The sequence below is a fragment of the Puntigrus tetrazona genome, chromosome 4 (assembly GCF_018831695.1).
Source record: "Puntigrus tetrazona isolate hp1 chromosome 4, ASM1883169v1, whole genome shotgun sequence".
NCBI lineage: Eukaryota > Metazoa > Chordata > Actinopteri > Cypriniformes > Cyprinidae > Puntigrus > Puntigrus tetrazona.
Genome location: NC_056702.1, coordinates 7,792,313 through 7,813,884, shown reverse-complemented (window position 1 = coordinate 7,813,884; position 21,572 = coordinate 7,792,313). Strand labels below are relative to the sequence as shown.

The 21,572-nt window shown below is 39.2% G+C and overlaps 1 protein-coding gene across 6 annotated transcripts in view; it reads left to right on the top strand.

The window, feature by feature from the left end:
* plxna4 (plexin A4) overlaps positions 1 to 21,572 on the top strand; it is a 190,967-nt gene that overhangs the window by 28,165 nt on the left and 141,230 nt on the right. For all 6 annotated transcript variants that reach the window (XM_043237068.1, XM_043237066.1, XM_043237070.1 and 3 more), the window contains one exon: positions 6,615 to 6,797. In XM_043237068.1, the coding sequence (XP_043093003.1) occupies positions 6,615 to 6,797 (183 nt within the window). The remainder of the gene's footprint in view (positions 1 to 6,614; positions 6,798 to 21,572) is intronic.

Genomic DNA, 21,572 nt, shown 5'->3' with positions numbered 1-21,572 from the left:
AAACATCTCTCAGACTTCCCAAGTGCCTTTGGGCCCAGACAGAGTGTTCAAACCTGAACAACAAAAGGCATTCTCATGTTGCTATTTATTTTATTTTTTTGCCTTTTAAAGTGTATGGGATTGATTTGTGATTGACTGGAATGTCGCTGCCTGCCATGCTTTTTATTTCAAACAAGCTATTTCTATTGTTCAGTTTTTTGCGAGGCCAAATATTTTAATGTTTTGTTTTTCTTTTACTTTTTATATCCATTGTGTCCTGAGTCCCATTTTGCTTCAAGTGTGCCTTTGTTAATACTAGTCCTGTTAATACTGAGACTGTCAGTTACAAATCCTTGTAAGGGAGAAGATAATTTTGAAGTGCTTGTGATAATGCATGCATGACGGTATCACATAATGAATTTATCATTACGTTGGAAGTCTCTGTGTCTGTAGATCATTCTTTGTTGACATCTGACCTATAAAAAATAATCTGCCAGCGCCCCATGTTCCTTATGTCAGCAGAAAGAAATGGTGTGAAAATGAGTCTGGCGCAGTAAATTCACCCTTTCTCGTCTCCTAGAGTGATGTGCTCAAGCAAACAAGGGCAGCAAACACTAATAGGTTTTTTTTTTTGTTAATTTATTTTTTTTTTTTTTTTTTTTTTTTCAACCTCATTCTCGCATATAGAGACATTGCGGTCAGAGAGATAAGAACATTTTAAATTAAGATTGGTCTCATTATTATTCATAATCATCTCAATTATAAGTCATTAAAATCAGGCTATAGGCTTTTCCCTTACAGCTGTCAGTCTCTCTGCATGCTCATTACATATTATTGCCAAATAATTAGAGCTTTTCACCCTCCTAGACAGATCAGTTTTTTTTGGCCCTCATTTTATCGAAGTGGCTGTCGGTTCTCGTTAGTTTCCAACTGCTAGTCATATTTTTTCCTCTATAAAAGGTGCACTTTGTAATTACTGTGTTGCCTTGATCTGGCAGTCATGGTGGACTTATATTGACATGCAGCGTTTCACAAAAGCAAACATTTTCAGATAATGCTGCTATTCACAATTAGGGCATCAGGGTGAAACATTTTTCCCATGCAAATTTTGCAATGAGTTTAAAATTTCATGGATATTCACTCCATTGGCCAATAGCAAGCTGATACTAAAGTGACTTCTGTGTGAGCAGTGTTTAATTTTTTTTGTATGAAATATAGGTAAAATTAATGAGTGCACCTCTGAATTGGACAACAGTTTATCAGTCTGAAATATTGCAGTCCCCCTGAGATTTTTTTTTTTTTTCATTAACATAGCTCCAGTTCCTCGCCAAGTGTCCTCTTTGGTGACGCTTTCTGGGAGAACCACTTTATGGGACGGTGTGACATGGTTTTAATCAGTCGCTTGCACTGCGCGCAGTGCATTTCCATTCATTAAAGTCGATCTCCAGGTTTATTGGCCTCAGTAATTACATCTCCCATCGTAACTACTGCAGCAAAGGTCATAATCCATCATAAGATCGTTATCTCCTAATCAGACTAAACTCACTTTACATGTAGATGTGAAAAGGTTATGCTCCCCAGAACTTGTTGGATGTTTCTTGAGCAGTATGTCAGGTTTAACGCCTTTTCTTCATTCGTTGGAGCCATTATAAACCTTACGACATGGGAATGTGTACTCAAGCACAGCTTGTGTTGCTGTTGTGTTGCGTCTGACAGTTGAGATCTCGGAAAACACAATGTGCAGTATTACCTGCCTTCAGTATTTCATAAATGCATGAATTTTTCATATCCATCCAACACGTGACCTCAAACAATGGCTTAAGAAAACCCAAATTCAAACGCAACCTCTTTCTTCATAAGTGCTGACATTTCACATCCCAGGGGTTTCATTGATCCACAAAGAATGATGTATGCGGTGACATCATTGACATCTGCTAAATGTGTTTTTGTCACTGAGCTTTACTCAACAAAATCAAACAAATGACTTTTTTTCTGATTGGGCTTGTGAGATTAGAATGAATGTTGGAACCGCAGAAATCTGACAGTTTCTATTTACTTTCAGTTAGGTATTGCACATGATTTTTCAAAAATATCTCTGTTTAAAGAAGCTCAAGGAGGTGTGGAGCAGATGTGAGAAGGCTTCACAACTCATCTGCTTTTTAGATACCATCGCAGATCTGTGAAAATCCTGTCCTGTGGCTGCATTTAGATGTTGAACTCCACTGTATATCTTCACTCCAGCAAAGTGCCATAAGATGGGATTTCAGGGTTTGATTTTTGTATCTTTTAACTCTCATTTTGATATCTTTTGACAATTTCTTTGAAGAGCGAAGATTCAGTTGGAAGTAGTGATATTGCTCAGAAAAGGCCAATGTTGGATCAAATAGTACTAGCAAAGTGCTTTCAAATGGAGGTCTTTGCTATGGAAGCGGAAGCTTGCAGAATCTCTTTCTTACCGAAAGGGTTCACAGTCATTAAGTCATTAAATGTCATTACTTGCAGATAGTTGTGCGATATTCATCGCTCACATCTTTTCATTCTCTCTTAGCTGAGTTCTCTAGTAAAGTCAGCACTGGGTAGAGGCCAAAGAAGGATGGAAACAGAGATGATGAGGCCTTTAATTCAAAAGAGCGGTATGAGAGAAAGAAAGGTACAGAAGGATGGAGTGTAGGGATGGGTGATTAATATACAGTGTTTAAGATTACTCAATATCTCCCAATAAATATAAAAAAAAAGATCTGTTGCTACCTAGTCATGCCTCAAGTTAAAACAGTCTATGTTTAAATAGTCTTGAAACGCTAGCTCTTTTTGGGCAACTCTGGCCCTGAAGATCCACTGTCACACAGAACTTGACTCTTAACCCTAATTAACAAAACATCTGAACAAGTTAATCTTAATTGTTAGTTTACTAATATGACGCAAGTTGTCTTCATGTGTCCCGAGAAATGGTCGGGCGAACCCAAAATCAGCCTAATTATAAAACATTTAAGTAGTTATTCAGGCAACCGACCAACAATGTATTTGAAAATGTGTGGTTTGTGCATCCATAATGGAGTGCCATTACACTGCTCTCCTGAAAGCTTCATCACTGTGGAGAGCCAGTATGATTGTCTATCAATCGTTCAACCCTGATAGAAACCATTAAGACAAGGCAAGTAGAGAATGCACCTAATCAAACACATAACGGACACAAAAACAACCTCTTAAATGCCGCAGGATTGTGCGAGCACAAGGATTGCCGTTCTCCGAGCTGATTGAGTGTTGATATAATTACGTCGAACATGGAGCTGAGATTTGTGGGAAATAATGTCTTTGTTGCTAACAACAATCCCTGCGTGAGATATTACTTGAGCATGAAAAGGAAAGACTCTGAAAGGGTAATTATATGACTGTGCAGAATTAGCTCTTGAAGAGCCGATTCATCATCTGAATGATGTACACTCGCAGCACTGATCAGGGTTTATTTGCATAAACTGTGCATTTTGATCAAACTGGGATCTATTAATAGCACATTAAAATGTTTTGCACCCTCTCAGCTAACAGTGAGGAATACAAAAGGCGTTTTGAACGAAAAAGTGTGTAGTTCATGCCCCAGACCTGCAACCAGGTTCCTTTTACTTCTTCTGCCAGATGCTACTATGTGCTTGGATTGGACAAAAAGACTTGGGGAAAAAAGCTTTTTTTAAAAAAAAGCTTGGATTTCACTTGTTGTCTTACTATCCAGGGACTCAGAGACGCCGGCTCAAGGAAAGAGTGCTGCCTTTGTGTTGCAGGACGTAGCCAGGCAGCAAGCGGTCCGAATGACCTGATTCTGCTTCCCTGTTCCCTGGAACCAGTTCAAATGAAAAACGGCGCCTGCGCCGATCCAGAAGCTTTTAGTTGCGCTCGTCAAACCATTCCCCCCTCCTTTCTTTCTCTCCCCCCTCCTCCTTTACACCTTCAGACGCTCAGCGTGAAATTGCCAATAATGCAGCAGCTTGTTCGTGCGCTCCGCGCCGAGAGCGAGTGAGGCAGTTGTAGACAGAAAGAAAGCATAAAAGGTGGAGAAACGGAGAGAGCGAAGGAGTAGAGGAGGGTAGCAGGCAGGGCGCCCCCTCTCGTGCATGGGGCGTTGAGAGATGTTATTTACATCGGGATGGGGAAGGAGAGGAAATGTCATGTTTATGTGGCTAGGTAATGAAAACGTGTCTGCTTCCTGAAAGGTTGACGGACAGGAAGCCTATTTCATTAGATTGCGGCACATAGGGTCTGATTGGCATGTTGTTCACCTTGCCAGAAATATCGTGGCATATGCCAATGAGAAGACGTTGAGACACATGCTCCATCCCCTCAAGTCTGTGTCACAGGCATATGCGCCCTGCCACGCAAAGGCCTGGTCTTTCTGATAAAATATCCGCAATGCCAAAAGACATTAGTCTGTGTCACAGCTATGACTGTCATTGTGTTTATTCTTAGCGCAGTTTTCTTAACCTCAGAGGTGGCAAGTCTTTGTAGCTGTTGCTACAAGTCTGCTGCGTTGGGCCTTTACACATTTTGACCCGTGTAAGCAGGATGAAGGGTGCTGGAGGCCGTGATTGCGGTCGAGTTTTATTTTTATTTGCGTGTGTAAGCAGGTGCGCACGTAGAAGCAGGTTGCTGCTGCCTCAACAACCCGCGATGATTCATGGCCCCCGATATGGACAGGAGACATCTGCAGAAAGACTAACACTGCAGAAAACAGATCTTTCATGTAGCTGCGGCTTTCTAACAAGAGCCGTGCGCTAGAAATGAGCACCATTACTCTGGGCTGGCATTGGCGAGCCGAGCAGCACGCAGGCTTTGGCTGACAGCAGAACATTTCTAAAGGTCAGACATCTGTGAGAGAGAGAGAGGGGAAAAACATATACGACGTTGAACATTTCCATGTTCTCTGTCCCTCTCTATACACTCTCCTTCATTTCTCTATTTATTCTTCATTCTGGCTTGTATTGAGTGAACTGAGAATTGAGTGCGGTGTTCACTATCGATTCGGCCGATCACTCATAAACCGCCATTTTAGAGAGACAGCCCCTGTCTTCCATTTGCTTAATGAAGGGTCTTGTATCTCCTGACCGCTGACAAATAGACATTTGCTATATTGCATGGAAAGACCCATCCGGTCACTTGATTGATCGTGTCTCTCCTAGGTTGGTCTAGTTCTGTCCCTTGGCCTGCATTTTCAAACAACATTAGCTGGGAGTCATTATTAAGATAAATGCTATTTCAGATATAATTGAACTTTCATCAAGGGAGTATGCACATAATATCAGTACATACACAAAGAGTCTGTGAGTGATAATGTACATCCAGATGCTTCCTCTCGCAACCTGGGCATCACTCAGGATTGCCCTTCGCCCACTTCATCACTGGGGACTGTGCTGTGGGTTGGTGCCTGGGGGCAGAATGCAGCTCAAGCTGTCTCATATTTCATGATCCAATTCAGAGCATATGCCATTAAAAACTGAAATATTAATGCTAATAAAGCAGTTTGAGACACCTGTTAGGCTGCTTAACGATGGACAGTTATGGGTAATGCTTTCAGAGTGAAATTAGACCTTTTAAAGTGCCTTACATCATCATGTTGGTAGATGATGCACAAACAGTGGAGGGTTTTATAGTACATGCTAATCAGTTTTTGTTTTGATATTTTATAGAATAAAAGGTTAATTTAAGGTTTTATGATGTTGCATTATGCATAATCTGTGTAAGATCTGATTTTTTTTTTAGTTTATAGAAAATGTTGTCGTTTTTCTTTCCGTAGCAAGGTTTTTTTTTTGGTTTTTTTTTATAAAGAGTAATTTAATGAATAATTTAGAAGGAATGTGTGTTCAAGTAAAATTTAATTTAAATACGGTTTTGTTTTTTTCTTCTGAAAGATAAAAATTTTAAACAAATCAATTTGCATAATACAAAAAATATCTGTTTAATTTAACATTCAAACTTTTTTTCAGAGCAGGCCTTATCAGAGCCTGAGGAGACACTCATGAATGAATTAAAGGCCGTGAGCGTATCATATTTGGCAGCGCCTGAGAAGTGTTATGGTTTCATGCCCTCAATGAGTCAAAGCCCTGGGCATCATTAATCATGCTTTCGATTTGTTTGACATTTTATCCTGAGGTCTGTGCAGCTGTTTCAATGGATGCCGTTGTTTCCAAAGCCCTCGCAGCAGACTGAAATATGGAAGCATTACCAAATTATTATTTCTATATCAGAAGCTGTAAATCACTCCATTCTGGCTGACACTGGCAACTTTCCCAGCCATATGTTACATGTCACATAAAGTCGCACAGCATCACCTGAAATGCCATATTTAAAAGATGCTTTTTTAAGATGCTTTTCCACCTGAAATGATAAATGCACTTGGTCTGATATCAGATAAACCTCACAACCCCATTTTAGATATGACTGGCTCAATTGTTTCTAAGTAGTGACAATGATGTATTTGCTGGGAAGCTGCCTTGCAAATGGTCTAGTAAACATGCATGTTGCATCATAAACTAGTCGAGGGGAAACCGAAATGCCGTCGTCTGCCACATTTGTAGCAATATCCACATCCTTGCTAATGTTCATAGCTTTTGCTCAGTTAGTTGACTAGTTTCTTTGTTCTACCTTTCTAGCTCCTCACTATCGATGACAACTTCTGTGGTCTGGATATGAACGCCCCACTCGGCGTTTCGGAGATGGTTCGCGGAATTCCACTGTTCTCCGAATCCAATGACAAAATGACTTCGGTCATCGCCTACGTTTACAAGAACCACTCCCTGGCCTTTGTGGGGACCAAAGGCGGTCGTCTGAAAAAGGTAGGAGTCATGTTTCTTTTGCAGGAGAGCGAGAAAGCACAGAAAGTCTGACCCAAGGATTGCATCGCAGCTCTGCGCTTCTACAAAGCCTCAGAGGCCTAGCATGTCTTGTGTGGTAATTGCTGACATTGGGCATTTCATGACACATGAGAAGATCAGAGCCTGGTCCACTACATCCTGCTCTGTAAGAACGTTAGATCCAGCGAGTTTCGCAACCGCGGTCATGCTCGGCAGTCTTCTGCCGTTGTGTCTGACGCATGTAGAGAGGAACGGTTGGTAAGCGGCGCAGGCAGAGAGAGGGCCATGGGAATCCCTGCACAGGCAGAGGCTGTCGGGGGTAATTGGATGATGCGGTGCAGGGGCTTTCGGCCCGGTACCCTCTTCTCTGACTGTGCCTCAGAGGAGCCGTGTCTGAGACGAATCCAAGGGCCAGCCAGACACTGCACAGAGCAGAAAATAACATTAAAATAGAGAGAGAGAGCACGACAGTAAGGGAGGGAAAGACAGACAGAGAGGGAGAGAGAATGAGAGTATCATTTTTCTCTTTTTCTCAAGTGCTAAACCTCCAGGGTGTTGACGTTACAGACGGGCAAATCTTTGCCAAAAGGCAGGATTCCAATTTGACGCATTCTTGTTATTGTGGTGGTGTGTTTTGTAGTTGGATCTGGCTGTGGATGAAAATCCGTGGCATAACAGACTAGTCCTTTCCCAAAAAATTTCATCCCTGGAGAAGTAAAGAGAGCAGCCATTTTGGTGATGTAAACACTTTTCTGTAACTTTCCAGCCTGTTTGCACAAGGAAAGATAGATATATCCCAAGATTAATTTAGTCCCAAGTTAGTGCCCACACCAATGTGTGATAATGTTGTTTATTACGTGTGCTTGTATGCTACCAGTCAAAGGTTTTTCAAAATTTGTAAAAAATTTTTTTTTTAAAGCAGTTTTATTCTCTGCTCATCGAGCCTGCATTAAATCTAAAATACAGCAAAACAGTATGTTTATAATATTATTACTGTTTAAAAAAAAAAAATAAATAAAAAATTCTATTTGAATATATCATTTTAGTCACGTGATCTTTCAGAAATCATTCTAATATTCAGATTAAAAAAATACAATTATTATTTTTATTACATTTGAAAACAGCTGCTTAGATTTTTTTTCAGGTTTCTTTGATGAATAGAAAGTTCAGAGGAACACCATTTATTACATAAAAATCAACGTTTTTGTAACATTATAAATGTCTTTATCGATGATGTATTGTGTTACAAAAGCTTTTTATTTAAGATGAATGCTAATCTTTGGATCCTTCCATCCAAAGAATCCTGAACAAATGTGCTCAACTGTTTTAAATATTGATGATGATAATAATAATAATAAATTCTTAAACCGGAAAAAAATCTGCATATTAGAATAATTTCTGAAGGATCATGTAACACTAGAGGCTGTTACGGAAAATGTAGATTTGATCACTTAAATATATTACATTATAAAATATATTAAAAAAAGGAAGCAGTTATTTTAAATTGTAAAAATATTTCACAATATTACTGTTTTGCTGTATTTTCGATCAGTTAAATGCAGGCTTGGTAAGAAGTTTTTATTTTTTTTTTTATTTTTTTTTTTTAAATAAAACCTTTGACTTGTAGTGTATGCTTTGTTTTTTTAGAGTTAGTGATTTATTAAAACTTTATGGTTATCTTAATAGCTGTCCTCCTTTTGTGTGAATGGGCTTTTAGCCACTTAATTAGACACTTTTTTTTTTTTTTTTTTTTTAATACTTTTGAGACTAATGTAATTGGAGATGGAGCACTGATGCATCAAGACAACTCAATGATGCCTTTTAGGTAACAAGGATGTTTTCTGTGGGCCATTCTTGCTTGAGACTGTAATTGATGAAATGACACAGACAACAAATTGCGGATACAAACAAAAGTATGCAGCCAAACAAATCTCCAGGGAACAGACAACACAGTGACGTTCTGTTTCAGGCAGAGGGACAAACATAGCCATGCACGCGCACACACACATACAGAAACCTTTTAGTTGCCATTTCGGTGATTGCAGATCTCTGCGGGAAAACAGCAGATGATGTCACTGTTGCCTTTTAGACAAAACAAGAAAATAGTCCACACTGGCAGTCATTAATCAATGAAAATCAGTTTATTACCGTCCCTTTTGGTTGGTGATTTATACGCCGCCAGCACGTCACCCTCAGTAAATTGTTTACTAGCTGAAGACGAGCTCATCACGAAAAGTAAATATTATCTGGAGCAACTCTGATCGTTTATGCGATAGATGTATGGGAACTTGGCGGAAAAAGAGACTCCATTAAATCAGAATTAGTGTTTTGTGGCTTTTGATGCATGTTGGTTAGTTTTGGCGTTTACATGCTAATGAACTCTAAAATGCTGACTAAATCCATTAAGCAATTTATAAATTTACAGTCTTATTCTGGGAAATTGGAGCAATAAGGAAAATCGGTCTTTAAATCCAGTCTCTAAAACTAAAATATTTCTTCGAAAACCACCTGTAACTGACTAGCAAGGCTATTGAAAAGAATTTGGTTTTAATTGGAATAGCATATGCACATGCTTAGTAAATGAAAATTGCTCATCAGGCGACTTGATTGGGGTCTTAATGGCTTGTTTCAACAGTACAGCTGAATGGAAAAACGCGACAGCATTGTAGATAATGTAGACCTGTTGAGACCAGGAAGTTCTGAGACATGCCTGTCTTTTGTGTGTGTGTGTTGCTAAGTTTAATTGTTTTCATTTAAGGCAGCATTTTCTGAATGTAAATGTTGGTATTAGGATTACACAGGTGGAACATGACAGCAGAATCCCCACCAGGTATTTATTTTAAATTTGTACAGGATAATCCAAGGCTTACAGCATTCAGCATGGTTGTGGTCCTCTAACTGTAGTTAGTGTTCTTAGTGTGATAGACTCTGAGAGGAGGTGCGGTGGCAGAATGTTCTGTGTCTCACTGTGTTAAAAGAAAGAGCTGTAGCCAAACCCCAGAGAGAAGCAGTAAACAACTTCTAAACCCTCCAGAGAATATCACACAGACACATTTTTATGACGTGCACACGCACACACATACATACGGCCGTCAGCATAAAAAGCACAGAGCCGAAAACACGAAATTGCTGCGTTTGCTGCAGCAGTTGTTTAGCACCCCTGGCACTGCGGCGGACCCCCAGACCAGATGTGGTTTTGGGACTTTGGAACCTCTTTGTCCCCTCTCGCTCCCTTGTTCTTCATCCATCCACTCGCCCATCTCTATCTCATATGTCTATCTCTCTTTTTATTAATATGTACCTAGTGCAAATAAAGGAATTTATTTAGATTTACATTGTGAATTAAAAGAGATTTTATTGGATTAATTTGCTTGTGTGTCTCTCTCCCTCTCTCTCTCTCTCTCTCTCTCTCTCTCTCTCTCTCTCTCTCTCTCTCTCTCTCTCTCTCTCTCTCTCTCTCATATATATATATATATATATATGTGTGCAATTTGTGAAAAAGGAGAGGGAGGATACATTCAAAACTTTTTTTTCTCCAGGGTAAGGTTAATTATAGCCTAAACTAAAGTAAGTGCGATCTGTTAACAACGCACATGATAAATCTGTCTTTTTAGCACTCCAAGCGCTCCATCACTTATTACAAATCATTTGATATTAAAGTGCATTTCGCAAATCATAAGATGAAGTAAAGATCATGTTCCATGAAGATATTTTGTATATTGTTTCCTACTGGAATTATATAAAAACTTAATTTATGATTAGTAATATGCATTGCTAAGAATATGTGTATGTATATGTATATGTATATGTATATATATATGTATGTGTGTATATTTAGTCTTTGTACTTCATTTCAGTCATTTTATTTGCACAATTACTACAAAGAATAGTCTTACTCAGGAAGTTAAAGTTTGTCTGCCAAAAAAACGTTGTGTAATAATTATTATTACCCAATTCTTAAGAACTTGCAGGACTTTAGTCAGTAATGTGACCTCCGCATATGGTTTTACATGTTGGCTTTAAACTCTCCAATCCCTTTAGTTCTTCTCATTGGCATCTACGTTATCCTTTTAAAAATCCTTCATGATGCCTTTCAGTGTTTACGTATAATAAATAGGCCATATGGCCGCAGCCTCAATCCTCTTCTTTGGCCGGTAGCTATGTCAAAAAGGGTGAAATTAAACCTATTAATTGCGGTCAGCGCATCCGTGTCGAGCCAGGGGTGAAGTCGACAGGCTTCTAATCCTTTCGCGTGAGGCATTCGTGGCGGCCCGCTCCACGCAGACCAGGAGGGCCGGATAAGCTCCCCCGCCCACACCCCCCGCCGAGGTGATAATGCATCCAGTAGGCCCACTCGCCGCTGAGAGAACCTCAGCCACTCACTCAATACAATGAGCAGCTAACCTTGAAGCAGACCTGGCACAGGAAGTCTGGCTGACAGCGCCCTGCGTGAAGGACGGAGGGGAAAGTGTGTGCTTGTGTGTAGACTGGTCGAAGTGTGTGCGTTATCTGATGAGGTTCTGTGCATTTAGCCATGAGGTGTGCACTGAAGTGAATTCTTCGGCCCTTGGAGACGCCACTGAGGAGATGCACAGTTCAAAGGGCGCGATTCAGACACTGTAAAATTGTTCAGGCAGTGGAGATGGGTTGTTTCAGGATGACGGCTCAGATTGCAGGTTGTCGATGGTGATGGCTGGTGGAAAAGGCTTCAATTTGTCTATGAATGGTAGATGGTGGTGGGGAAAAGGTCACGTTATCCTTTAGATGCGACTCAGCCTGTACGTTCCTTTTGCGTATTTTCCCTATTACTTCTGTGAATAGACAGTTTTTTTTTTTTTTTTTAGGTTTGTCATTCTACATTTTATTTAGAGCTAACAATATTTACATATTTTATATCTGTATATATGTGTGTAATGTGTATATTTTATATATTATGTATATATAAATATACATCCATGCATGTGTGTGTATATAAGAAAAATTTTATGTTCATATATTAAATATATTCAAATATTTTGTATTATAAATAAAAATATAACTATTTAAATGTATATGCATGTAAATATTTTCAAGATATATAGTGTGTGTCTGTCTTTTATATATACATAATAAATATTTTCATATATATATATATATATATATATATATATATATATATATATACACACATACATATATACATACACACATACATATATACATACATACATACACATATATATATATATATATATATATATATACACACATACATATATACACGCATACATGTATATACACATACATGTATATATGTGTATTATATATGTAAATACAAAAAATTTCTGATACTAAGTGTAAATACTAAACATTAAAATTCTGTTGTTGGATGACTAGTCAATTGGTTGACGACAGTGACCCTTCCCTATTATGTTTGCCCAAACCCGGTGGGTTGGCTCACATTCGTGCATGTGTGTATTTGTTTGGATGCTCACCACAGATGCAGATTATTGAAATGATGTGAGAGAGCTGGAGCCACTGGAGCAGAGGATTAAGTGTTGAAATTTAATGATGAAATATGCTGCAGGACAGCGTGCTTTAGATGCAAGGGGAAAGCGTGTGTGTGTGAAAGTGCATATGTGAATATGGGCATGTTGAGTGTGTGCGTGTCCTTGTATACAACCGTTTTATCACTCTCTCTGCAGCTGCTTATGCCAAACCCCAGAGGAAAACACAGTGGTTTTGAGTCGGGCCTTTCAGTAGAGAAAACGGAGCAGCCCTATAGAGAAACACCCAGTGTGAAAATACACAACTCATTTGTAAGAGACACTTCAATATGTGTGTGTCCTGAATACGTCCGTGATGACAGCAAAACTTAGGCCTCTTCCTGTGCTTATGAATCTATGGGAGGGTTGCCATGGCAGCCAGCTCTCTCTCTCTCTCTCTCTCTCGCCTGCCGTGTGTTGTGGCATGTTGCAATAGCTTCACTTATCAGAGAGAAAAGGACCATTTCCTGGATTGCGACAACAACCAAATCTAGTGATCAGCTGTTAGACGCATCTATCAGAATGGCTGAGATTAAACAACAGACTTCTGTTTTAAACATCAGTCTGCTTTGGACCCATCGCACTTAAACAATCATAAGAAAACTATTTCTCAATATTTCGGGTGCTTGATAAAGCTAGAATTGCTGTTCTGTTTAAAATATAGTAGTATATCTCAAAATAGTTGTCTTGTTTTTCTGAGGCTGAGGTGGTTTCAGTGTCCACACTGTTGGTACAGCCCCTCCTGTGTGTCTTATTGCCCACAGACCTTTGCTCGCTCTCGCTCGCGCTCTGTGTCTGTTTCAGTTTTAATGACTTGTTTGTGCAGTTTTTGAGGCAAGTTTAGCTGCAGTTGGTCTGTTCTGAGGCAGAGCTGGAAACCTTTGCTGTGGTTGTTTTGTGGGCAAAGCCTGCAAATGGCAAATGAGAAGTGAGGCGCAATAATGACCTGGGAGCGGTCTGAGATCCACACCGCTGACAACACGCGGGCATGTTAGTGTGTCTGGGGTCAGATGCGCTCACACACCAGCCTCCTCTGCCGGGCTTGTTATTCACCTAAAGTCTCAGAGAGAAAAGGGAGGGCACATGGGGGAGAGAAGCTAACACAGAGATATAGGAGGATGCCTCCTCACCTTTTCAGTCTGGGAAACAAAACCGTTGGTGACCTCCAGAAAGCCTTCCTAGAGCTGCCATGACATCGTAACGTCACGTATAATGATCTTGAACAAATTCAAGTGAGCTGTAGAGATAAGCAAATGAATATTTAATTTCTGCAGTGCTTTTTTCTCTGAATAATTTTAATTGAAAAGTGATAGTTAGAAACTAAATTACTTTTAACCACTCTGTCAGAACTGCCAACTGCCTAGAAACATAACTTAAAGGACTGTGGGATATCATAGGCTTTCTCTATCTTCTAGATATAATTTGACATAATCTGTATACATCTAGTTACATGTGTTGCATTTGAATTAACAGCTTTTAAAATCATCCTGCTAAGTGTTAAAAGTTTTTATACTGCCATTGGATCGTTTGAGAACATTTGAGATTGTTTAATGTTTTGAAAAATGTCTCTTTACATCAATAAGACTGCATTTATTTGGTGTTTTCATTTATTTTTGCCATTTATTCAATTTCTCCAATATCCAGTGTCATATCCTTCAGAAATCATTTTAATAGACTAATTTGGTGCTTTTTTTTGTTCAATATTAGCATGGTTTGAAGCAGTTGTGCTGCTTAGTGTTTGTGTAGAAACCATGAATAGAGTTCAATAAATGTATTCACTGTTGTTTTTGATAAATTTAATGCATTGTTGTTGAATAATTTTTTTTTATAAATTTAACACTTTCAGTACAGGGACCAAGTCTCACCATGAACTAATTGCTAATTAGCAAGCGTATTATTAACATATTGACTGTTTATTAGGCGAAAAAGTCATAGTTAATGGTTTGTTAATAGCAAGAATTTGACCTTAATATAAAGTGAGACCAAAAATTCTTAATCTTACTAACTATTTACTAAGGTAGTGTATGCCACCTTACACTGGCAATACATTAACTACGCATTCACATCCATATTTAGTGTACCTGTGTAGTATACCTGTATAGAACAGAGAGAGGGAGGTCTGCACTACAGTTTGAACACATTGTGTCTAAAAATAGCCATGACACGTCATGCATTTGATGTGTGTCTATTTATAGTGGAGCTCTGTTTGGTCTACCTCTCCTCTGTGTCCTCTATAATTGATAAAGCCCGTTTGCAGCTCAGCGGGGTGACAGTGCACATGGCTTCTTCTGTTACATCACTGATTACACGCAGCGTAGATGGGACAGAGCATCATGGGACATGTAGTCATTGTGTTATTCATTATGTGCTTGTCTTTATTATTAATACTCTGGTTTTCTGTCTTGTAAGTACAAATAAATCATGCTCGAGTCTTCTCGCGTTGGAAATTTTGAGTGCAACAAAGACATTTTTCCCTGGCCGTTTTAAATTCAGCATATATTAGCCACAGTTCCACATTTGTGAAATTCTTGGATATTTTCTGAAAGGAAGTGAGAAATCAAAGCTGACAGAGACACCAAAAGAGCGAGAAAGTGAGAGAGAGAGGGAAAGAGAATATTCCTGACTGTGCTCATTCATGAGGAGGGTTATTCATCCCGAGGTGAAGCGAATGCCAGAGCTCTGTAATCATACTGCAGTAATGGAGGATACGGGCTCCGCTCTACCATTCAGCGCCAGTTAAAGATATGCGGGGCTTAGATTACCATGTCTATTTTAGCTGGGCTGCATATTGTCTGTGGAAGGGGTTATTCTTTGCATTTGTGTGTGAATAACAGGCATTGTGGGATGTGTGGATGTGACAGTGTTAAAGGGAGATTTCACTAAAAAATAAATTCTGTCATCATAACCCTCAAGTTGTTCCAAGCCTGTATGAATTCATTCGGTAAATAGGAGAGAAGATATTTTGAAGATCCAAAGTGTAACCAAACAGTTGACAGCAGTTACCATGGCTACCATTACCTTTTTGGTTACCAAAGTTTCAAAAATCAGTTTTTTTTGTACAAGCAAGGAAAGATAAAGGTTTGGACAAACTTGAGTGTGAGTAAATGGTGACACATTTTTTTTTAGCAATTGTACAGTTAATTTAATTTGTTAAGCTTTGTTTGAAGGCTTCACCAATGGGTTTGTTTCAAGACCCAAAACCACGTTTGACTTTGACTTTATGCCTTTTCGACTATCCCATGCTACAGCATATGTTTAAAAAGCAGTACTATTTTAGAAATGGCTTATTGTTATGCTGCTGAAAAATTACATTAGCAGGACCACTGCCTTTCTTGCAATATTCTCCAATGCTGGAATGTGGGTGTATATATTCACAAATTCTCTCAAATCAGTCCTGCAAACACCATGACTGTACTGCTTTCGTTTCCCTCCTCCCAACATAATTAGCTTGTATGAAACCACCCTCTGAAAGTTCAGAAGCCTGTAGTATTTTATGAGAAGTCCTATTGAAGCATTATAAGCCAGACATCTCCTTTTAAAAAGCTGTAACCAGACCATTAAGACTGCTGTAAAACCACCCAAATGCCCTGTAGTTGATGGCTGCGTATAAACGGCAGCTTCAGATACCAGAGCTTCTCAGACCTAATGGACAACTGTCTGTTAGAACCATCTCTTTCTTTCTCAACAGCCTCTAAACTCTTACAGGGAATCAAACTGTCATGAACTAACAGTTTTCTGAGCCAGTGAGTGATAATTGATGCTGTATGATGATTATTTTTTATGAAAAGAAATTTTGTGAACTGAGGAATGTTTTGATAAAATGAGATCTTTTGATAAAATGAGAGATTTCTAATTGATTTCTAATTCATCCTTCATTGCAATCAAGATATTTTGAAGAATCCATACAACAAAAATTTGTGGAATCCAAAAATTTGAATGACTGACTTTATAATGCAACATTTGTAAAAATCTTCTTTATTTACTTTTCCCTTATGTCCCCTAAAAAATGTGATGACAAAAGTTCCGTTTTTTCATTAACTATATCATTAAGGACTTAATAATATTGGCTGATTTTATATACAGATCATTCATCATGTTAGAAATGGAGGATCAAGTTTAGTGCATTGTATAATCAACTGCATAAACCCCATAAATCACCAGTGGAAGTCTAATTTCCCATAAATCACCACCATAATCATTCCTGCCGGTCACTTTCGGCAATTGCGCAAGAACTACATCCTGTCCATAAAGGCTTAGAACTTCAATATCTTTATTCTTGTTTGTACGCTGTAATGTCTTGTAAAGTGTATTACTCTGTGAGCAGACAACCATGCCAAGCTCAGACCTTGTGTTCAAAAGATACTACTGTTCGGTTTAATCAAGTGAGTTTGATCTGATCCATGCGCGGGAGATGTCCAATCTACTGTGTGTGAGTGACAGAGTTTGTCAACATGTTCTTAAGCCTGCAGAAGCAGTAAGTGTGTAAGATGTTGAGGGAATGATTAGAATCAGACATGCTGAGGCGCCACTCCTTTCAGCCAGATAGGAACTCCTTGATTCTACATTAATTACTCTGTGTAACAGACTGTGAACGTTCTCTTTCAAACGTTTAATTAAAACCAAAGTTGATCTTTAATTAAATAGTGTGGCGAAAGGTTATTCATATTCGTTCGGCAACTCCAAACTTCCATTGTTTTAATTAGTCTTCAAAACGTCTTTGTGTGCGAGGATGACTGTTGAGAGCAGTTGTTCAACAGTTGAAAGCAGTACCGGCATAAAGAGTTTGAGTAGAATGGTTTAAATGTGTCAACATTTTTTTTCCTCTCTTTTTCCTCTTTTTTTTTTTTTTTTTAATTCATTGCACACCTGTCATTTAAACGTGCAATAAAATCCCCAATAGGCTGCACAAGGATGTGGTTTTTACACAAGCACAATTCATTGCTTTGTCCCCTGAGTTTATGCTACTTTGAACATTCCACTTTACAGTTATGTAACTCTGAATATGCGAGGCCTCCTTTGTTCAGCTGATTTGTGTTCCTTGAAACCGTAATGCATAAATTATGACCGTCATTGAACGTGTTGTGTTAGCATTGCGACAGAGAAATATCTGCTGTCCTGCTTAACCGCAGAGCCAGCTCTTTATCTTTTTCCTTTGTTCCTTCATCTTCATTTCTTTTTCCTTTCTCTCTCTCCCTCTCCTCCTCCTCGCTTTCCCTGATTTATGAGCCTTGGTCTTCACATGTCACTGTAACAGTAGAGGACATATTGCAGGTGAGCTTACATTAGCCAATCACAGAGCTCCCTCCGGTCTCAAGAGGTGACCGGTGCGACTCTCTGCTGTGGAAGCAGGAAAATGGGCTTCTTCACAACTGGGTCACTCATTTTGTTCCCTTGACAATACAAGGCAGGAACAACCTAGAAAAGGTGCGCAGCGAGTGTGTGTGTCTGCAGTTATAGAACTCCTTACTTTCTTTTCCCCCCCCGATTTTGCCGCTGTTTGTGGGATAAATATAATTTGCATATGAAAACGGTTAAACTGAAACCATCGCACCGCCGTTTTTTTTAATGCGATGTAGCAGGAAGATGTACAAAATTATGCAGAAATTAGGACTCTCTTTCATTCATTCCCTCCTTTTTCTCGTCCCTTCTTCCCTTGCCGACAGAACCATCACCCAAACCTTAATAAGTGGATTTTTATCTCGGCTACACCGTCTCTCCCAAAGGATTATGGGGCTTTTCACTACGCTCATGGAATGGTAATTACAGATCTTTGAGAGAACACTTTCTATTCCAGCGGATGAGAGATACATGAGATGGGCTGCTCATTAGAGTTTGTGCCCTGCAATTGACTGCAAATGAATTCATCATGCCGTGTCCTTTGTGTTTACTTAAAGGATATAAAAGTGTATGTTGCTTGCAACTTTCCTTAGGGGGTACAGAAATAGGCAATCATAAGGATCGTATTATCCATTGTACATACATTATGGGAATTTCCGTTAATTGTACCCCAACCTGTGAGAGTTACTTTTCTGTCCGGAGAAGTTTATGAATAATAAAACATGGAATTGCATTGAATTGGTTAGTAGCACAATAGAGCCTTGGACGATCAATTTGACAAGTGCTGGGAAGTTTTCATGTTCTCTGCTATATCTGACTGTTTAATTCAGACAGCTGCCCCACTTACTCACCAAGCTAAAGAATTAAAGTTTAGTCACATTTGTGAAATTTCTTTTTCGTTCTGTTGTTAATAGTAAAACTAAGCAGCTTTCTGTTTGTCTGTGTGGTGAGTTTGTATGATCATCTTGAACCCATTACGAAATTTCCATGGGGAATTCTTTCACACTTGGATTCCTATTAAAATAAATGGATTTTGCCTGCAAAAATTTACAGAAAAATTATAATTGTGACCACACTTTTGACATACTGTGGACAGATCTCTGCAGTCTCTTTCCACTTCTCACATCTTACTAGAGTTCTGATCTTCGGTTTGTTCAGCCATAATAGCTAACGATAGATCTGGGTTATCTTGTTCTATGCAGTTGGATGTGCCCTTTTCAGTAAAAGACAACGGAAAAGAACATTTGAGAAAAGAATTTTTGTTGTGTTTTAATCGATGGTTTTCCCCCAGCCATGGATCACACAAAATGGCTTTTCATTCGGCTGGCCATCAGTAAATTTTGGTTAGCTAGTTAGTCTGCAACTTTTCTGAGTAAAAAAAGATTAGTTAGTCCTATTGTGCATTTCTATGAAAATAAATATTAATGTCGAACAAAATACAAGGCATCATGGGAAATGAAGTTTCAAGGGCATTCAGATGAGAATATTTGAAGTCTTTAGTTGAGTTTTTATGCTGTTACAAAAGAAACTGCTGACAGCCATTTTGCTCTCTCGAGTTTGTGTCCTAGTTTAGACGGTTTGTGTAATCGAGCAAATCTTTTCACTGAAAATGACATAATGAAAATTCAGGCTTTAGTCATAAATGTTTGGCATTTTGTAAAGTTAAAGAGGCATGCCGTATTGTCTTTCCCTCCTTAAAGAGATTTTCTGTGTTAGCCGAGCAAAAGCACCAGAGAAGGACAGAGGCAATTCTATTGAATTTGTCTCTAATTGGTTTCTGTTATTTCATTATAGCTGTTTAGTCTCAGCTGTTCGCCTGGCAAACCAACCGTTCGTTCACCGTAGACTTGTTCCTCAGTGGGCTATACCTCATGCTGACTTGTTGCAAGGCCTCATCTGTTTTTATACGGTAGGCTCTTAACACAAACACACGTTTCACTCTGTCACTCAAGTCCTTCTGTTTACACCATTAAGGGAGCTGAGAATTGATGTAATCTTCTGCTGCAGAAGGTCTAACGGACCATATATGGCCTTCAGGCGTTCCCCCGAAGAGTCTTGCTGGTTCTTGTAGCATTGCAGAACTCTGTGTGCTTTTACACTCTCAAATCTATCCCACCTTTTTTAAACCTCTCAGCACTTCATTATTACCTCGATTTCTACAACACATAATCATTATTGATATGTTTATTGTTACTACAATCCTATTCTAGGTTAGCATATGGAACACAGCCAGATCTCTTGGGTTGATTAGGCAATAACCAAGAGATGGTGGAGGGGGGATTGGCATTAAGCCAAAAGGTTTGAGGACAGAAGCAGAAGCGAAAGGGGGGCTCACTTAAGAGAATAATTAATCTACTTATTGTCTCTGTAGCATATCGTTAAAAAAAAAAAAAAAAAAAAAAGCCCCACAGCATGACACGGCAAAAAAATTCAATTCAGACTGCTTCACTCAAACCGACCTCATGCCTATACGCTAACCTTGACCTGTTTCTTCATAGCACTTCAAAGCTAGCATCGGGTTTAAATAACCCTCTACCCCATTGGCATCTGCTGAAATGTAGCTGGAGTGCTCCACTCACTTAGCACTTATCAGCATTTAGCATTGCTTTATTGGCTCTGGGCTGCGCTGCACACTTGCTCCTGTTGTGTCATTAATTAATCTCAGCCTCTGTTCTGCGTGGCCCAGAGCAGAAGACACATGCCCGTTCTTTTTATTGTTTTAGCAAAGTGCTCTTCACGGCAGACCCTACTCGTCGACCCCCAATTTCCCCTCGCCCCTTGGATTGGCACTGACGCTCTTCTTATCAGGGGAGGACATGCATAATTGATTCAGGAATGAGGAGTGAAATTACGATGATCCACGGAAAACGCCGACTCAGACCGGCTTGACTATTTTGGGTTTGCCAGGCCGGAAACTGTCTCTCTACGGGTGTCTAACGGCTCACTTAACCTCAGGATGGTTTTCATGAGCACAGGCTACTTGCCGCCTGGGCTTTCTGCAGATTTGAAAAATACTTAAGTCAAAACAAAACCTGAAAATTTTAGTAATTTACCTCAATGAGCTTCAGGTTTGCTCAACAACAGCCAATTTGCTCTTAATCTTCTCAGTGGAGCCATCTGTTTGAAATAAAAAGGTCTTGTTACAGTCAGTGGTTTGATTTAGACACATGGTTTAGTACTATATTTTCTCCCTGTCTTTTGATATAACAGCATTACGCTTGTATTGTGTGTGGCAGAAACCCAATACGGGCTGGAAAGCAGTGAAGCACCGGTGTTTTTATGAAACGCTATCCACTGTTTCAGCAGCTGAAGTATCTGTTTCCACACCTTCTACGGGCCACAATCGATGAGGCTGATCCATTTCTGTGGAGTTTGGTGTGTGGTGTTTTCCCTGGCCGTGGGTTAATGAATGGCCATTTTGCAGAGAGAGGGACTCTCTCTTGTCTCTCATCTCTGATCTGAGTGCTAGTAATCGCTCTCTCTCTTTCTCTCTGAGCTGATTCTCCATACTCACAGACTCTCTCTCGGGTGCTGGGAGCTTTCTGTTGCAAAGTGAACTAAAGTGAATGTCCCAACTGGAAAACAAAACAAGCAAGGTTATTTAATTTTTATTCAATTTAATTTTTATTTATTTTTTTGTGCTTTTTTTTTTCTTCTTAGTCATTAGTGAATGGTGGAATCAGCAACATTCAGGTTTAGTATAGCATAAAGCTGAGATACTGCAGTGGTGTACAATTACATTATTTTAACAGTTATACTTTATGTAGCAGTGGCATGTTGTTTTATGTGGATTGGTGTCACAAAATGTGCATTAAAATCTACAGATCTCTCCTCAGACTTTACCGCCATTAGCCTGTGTACTGCATGTGAGCTTGGCTTTTAGCTATATTAGAAA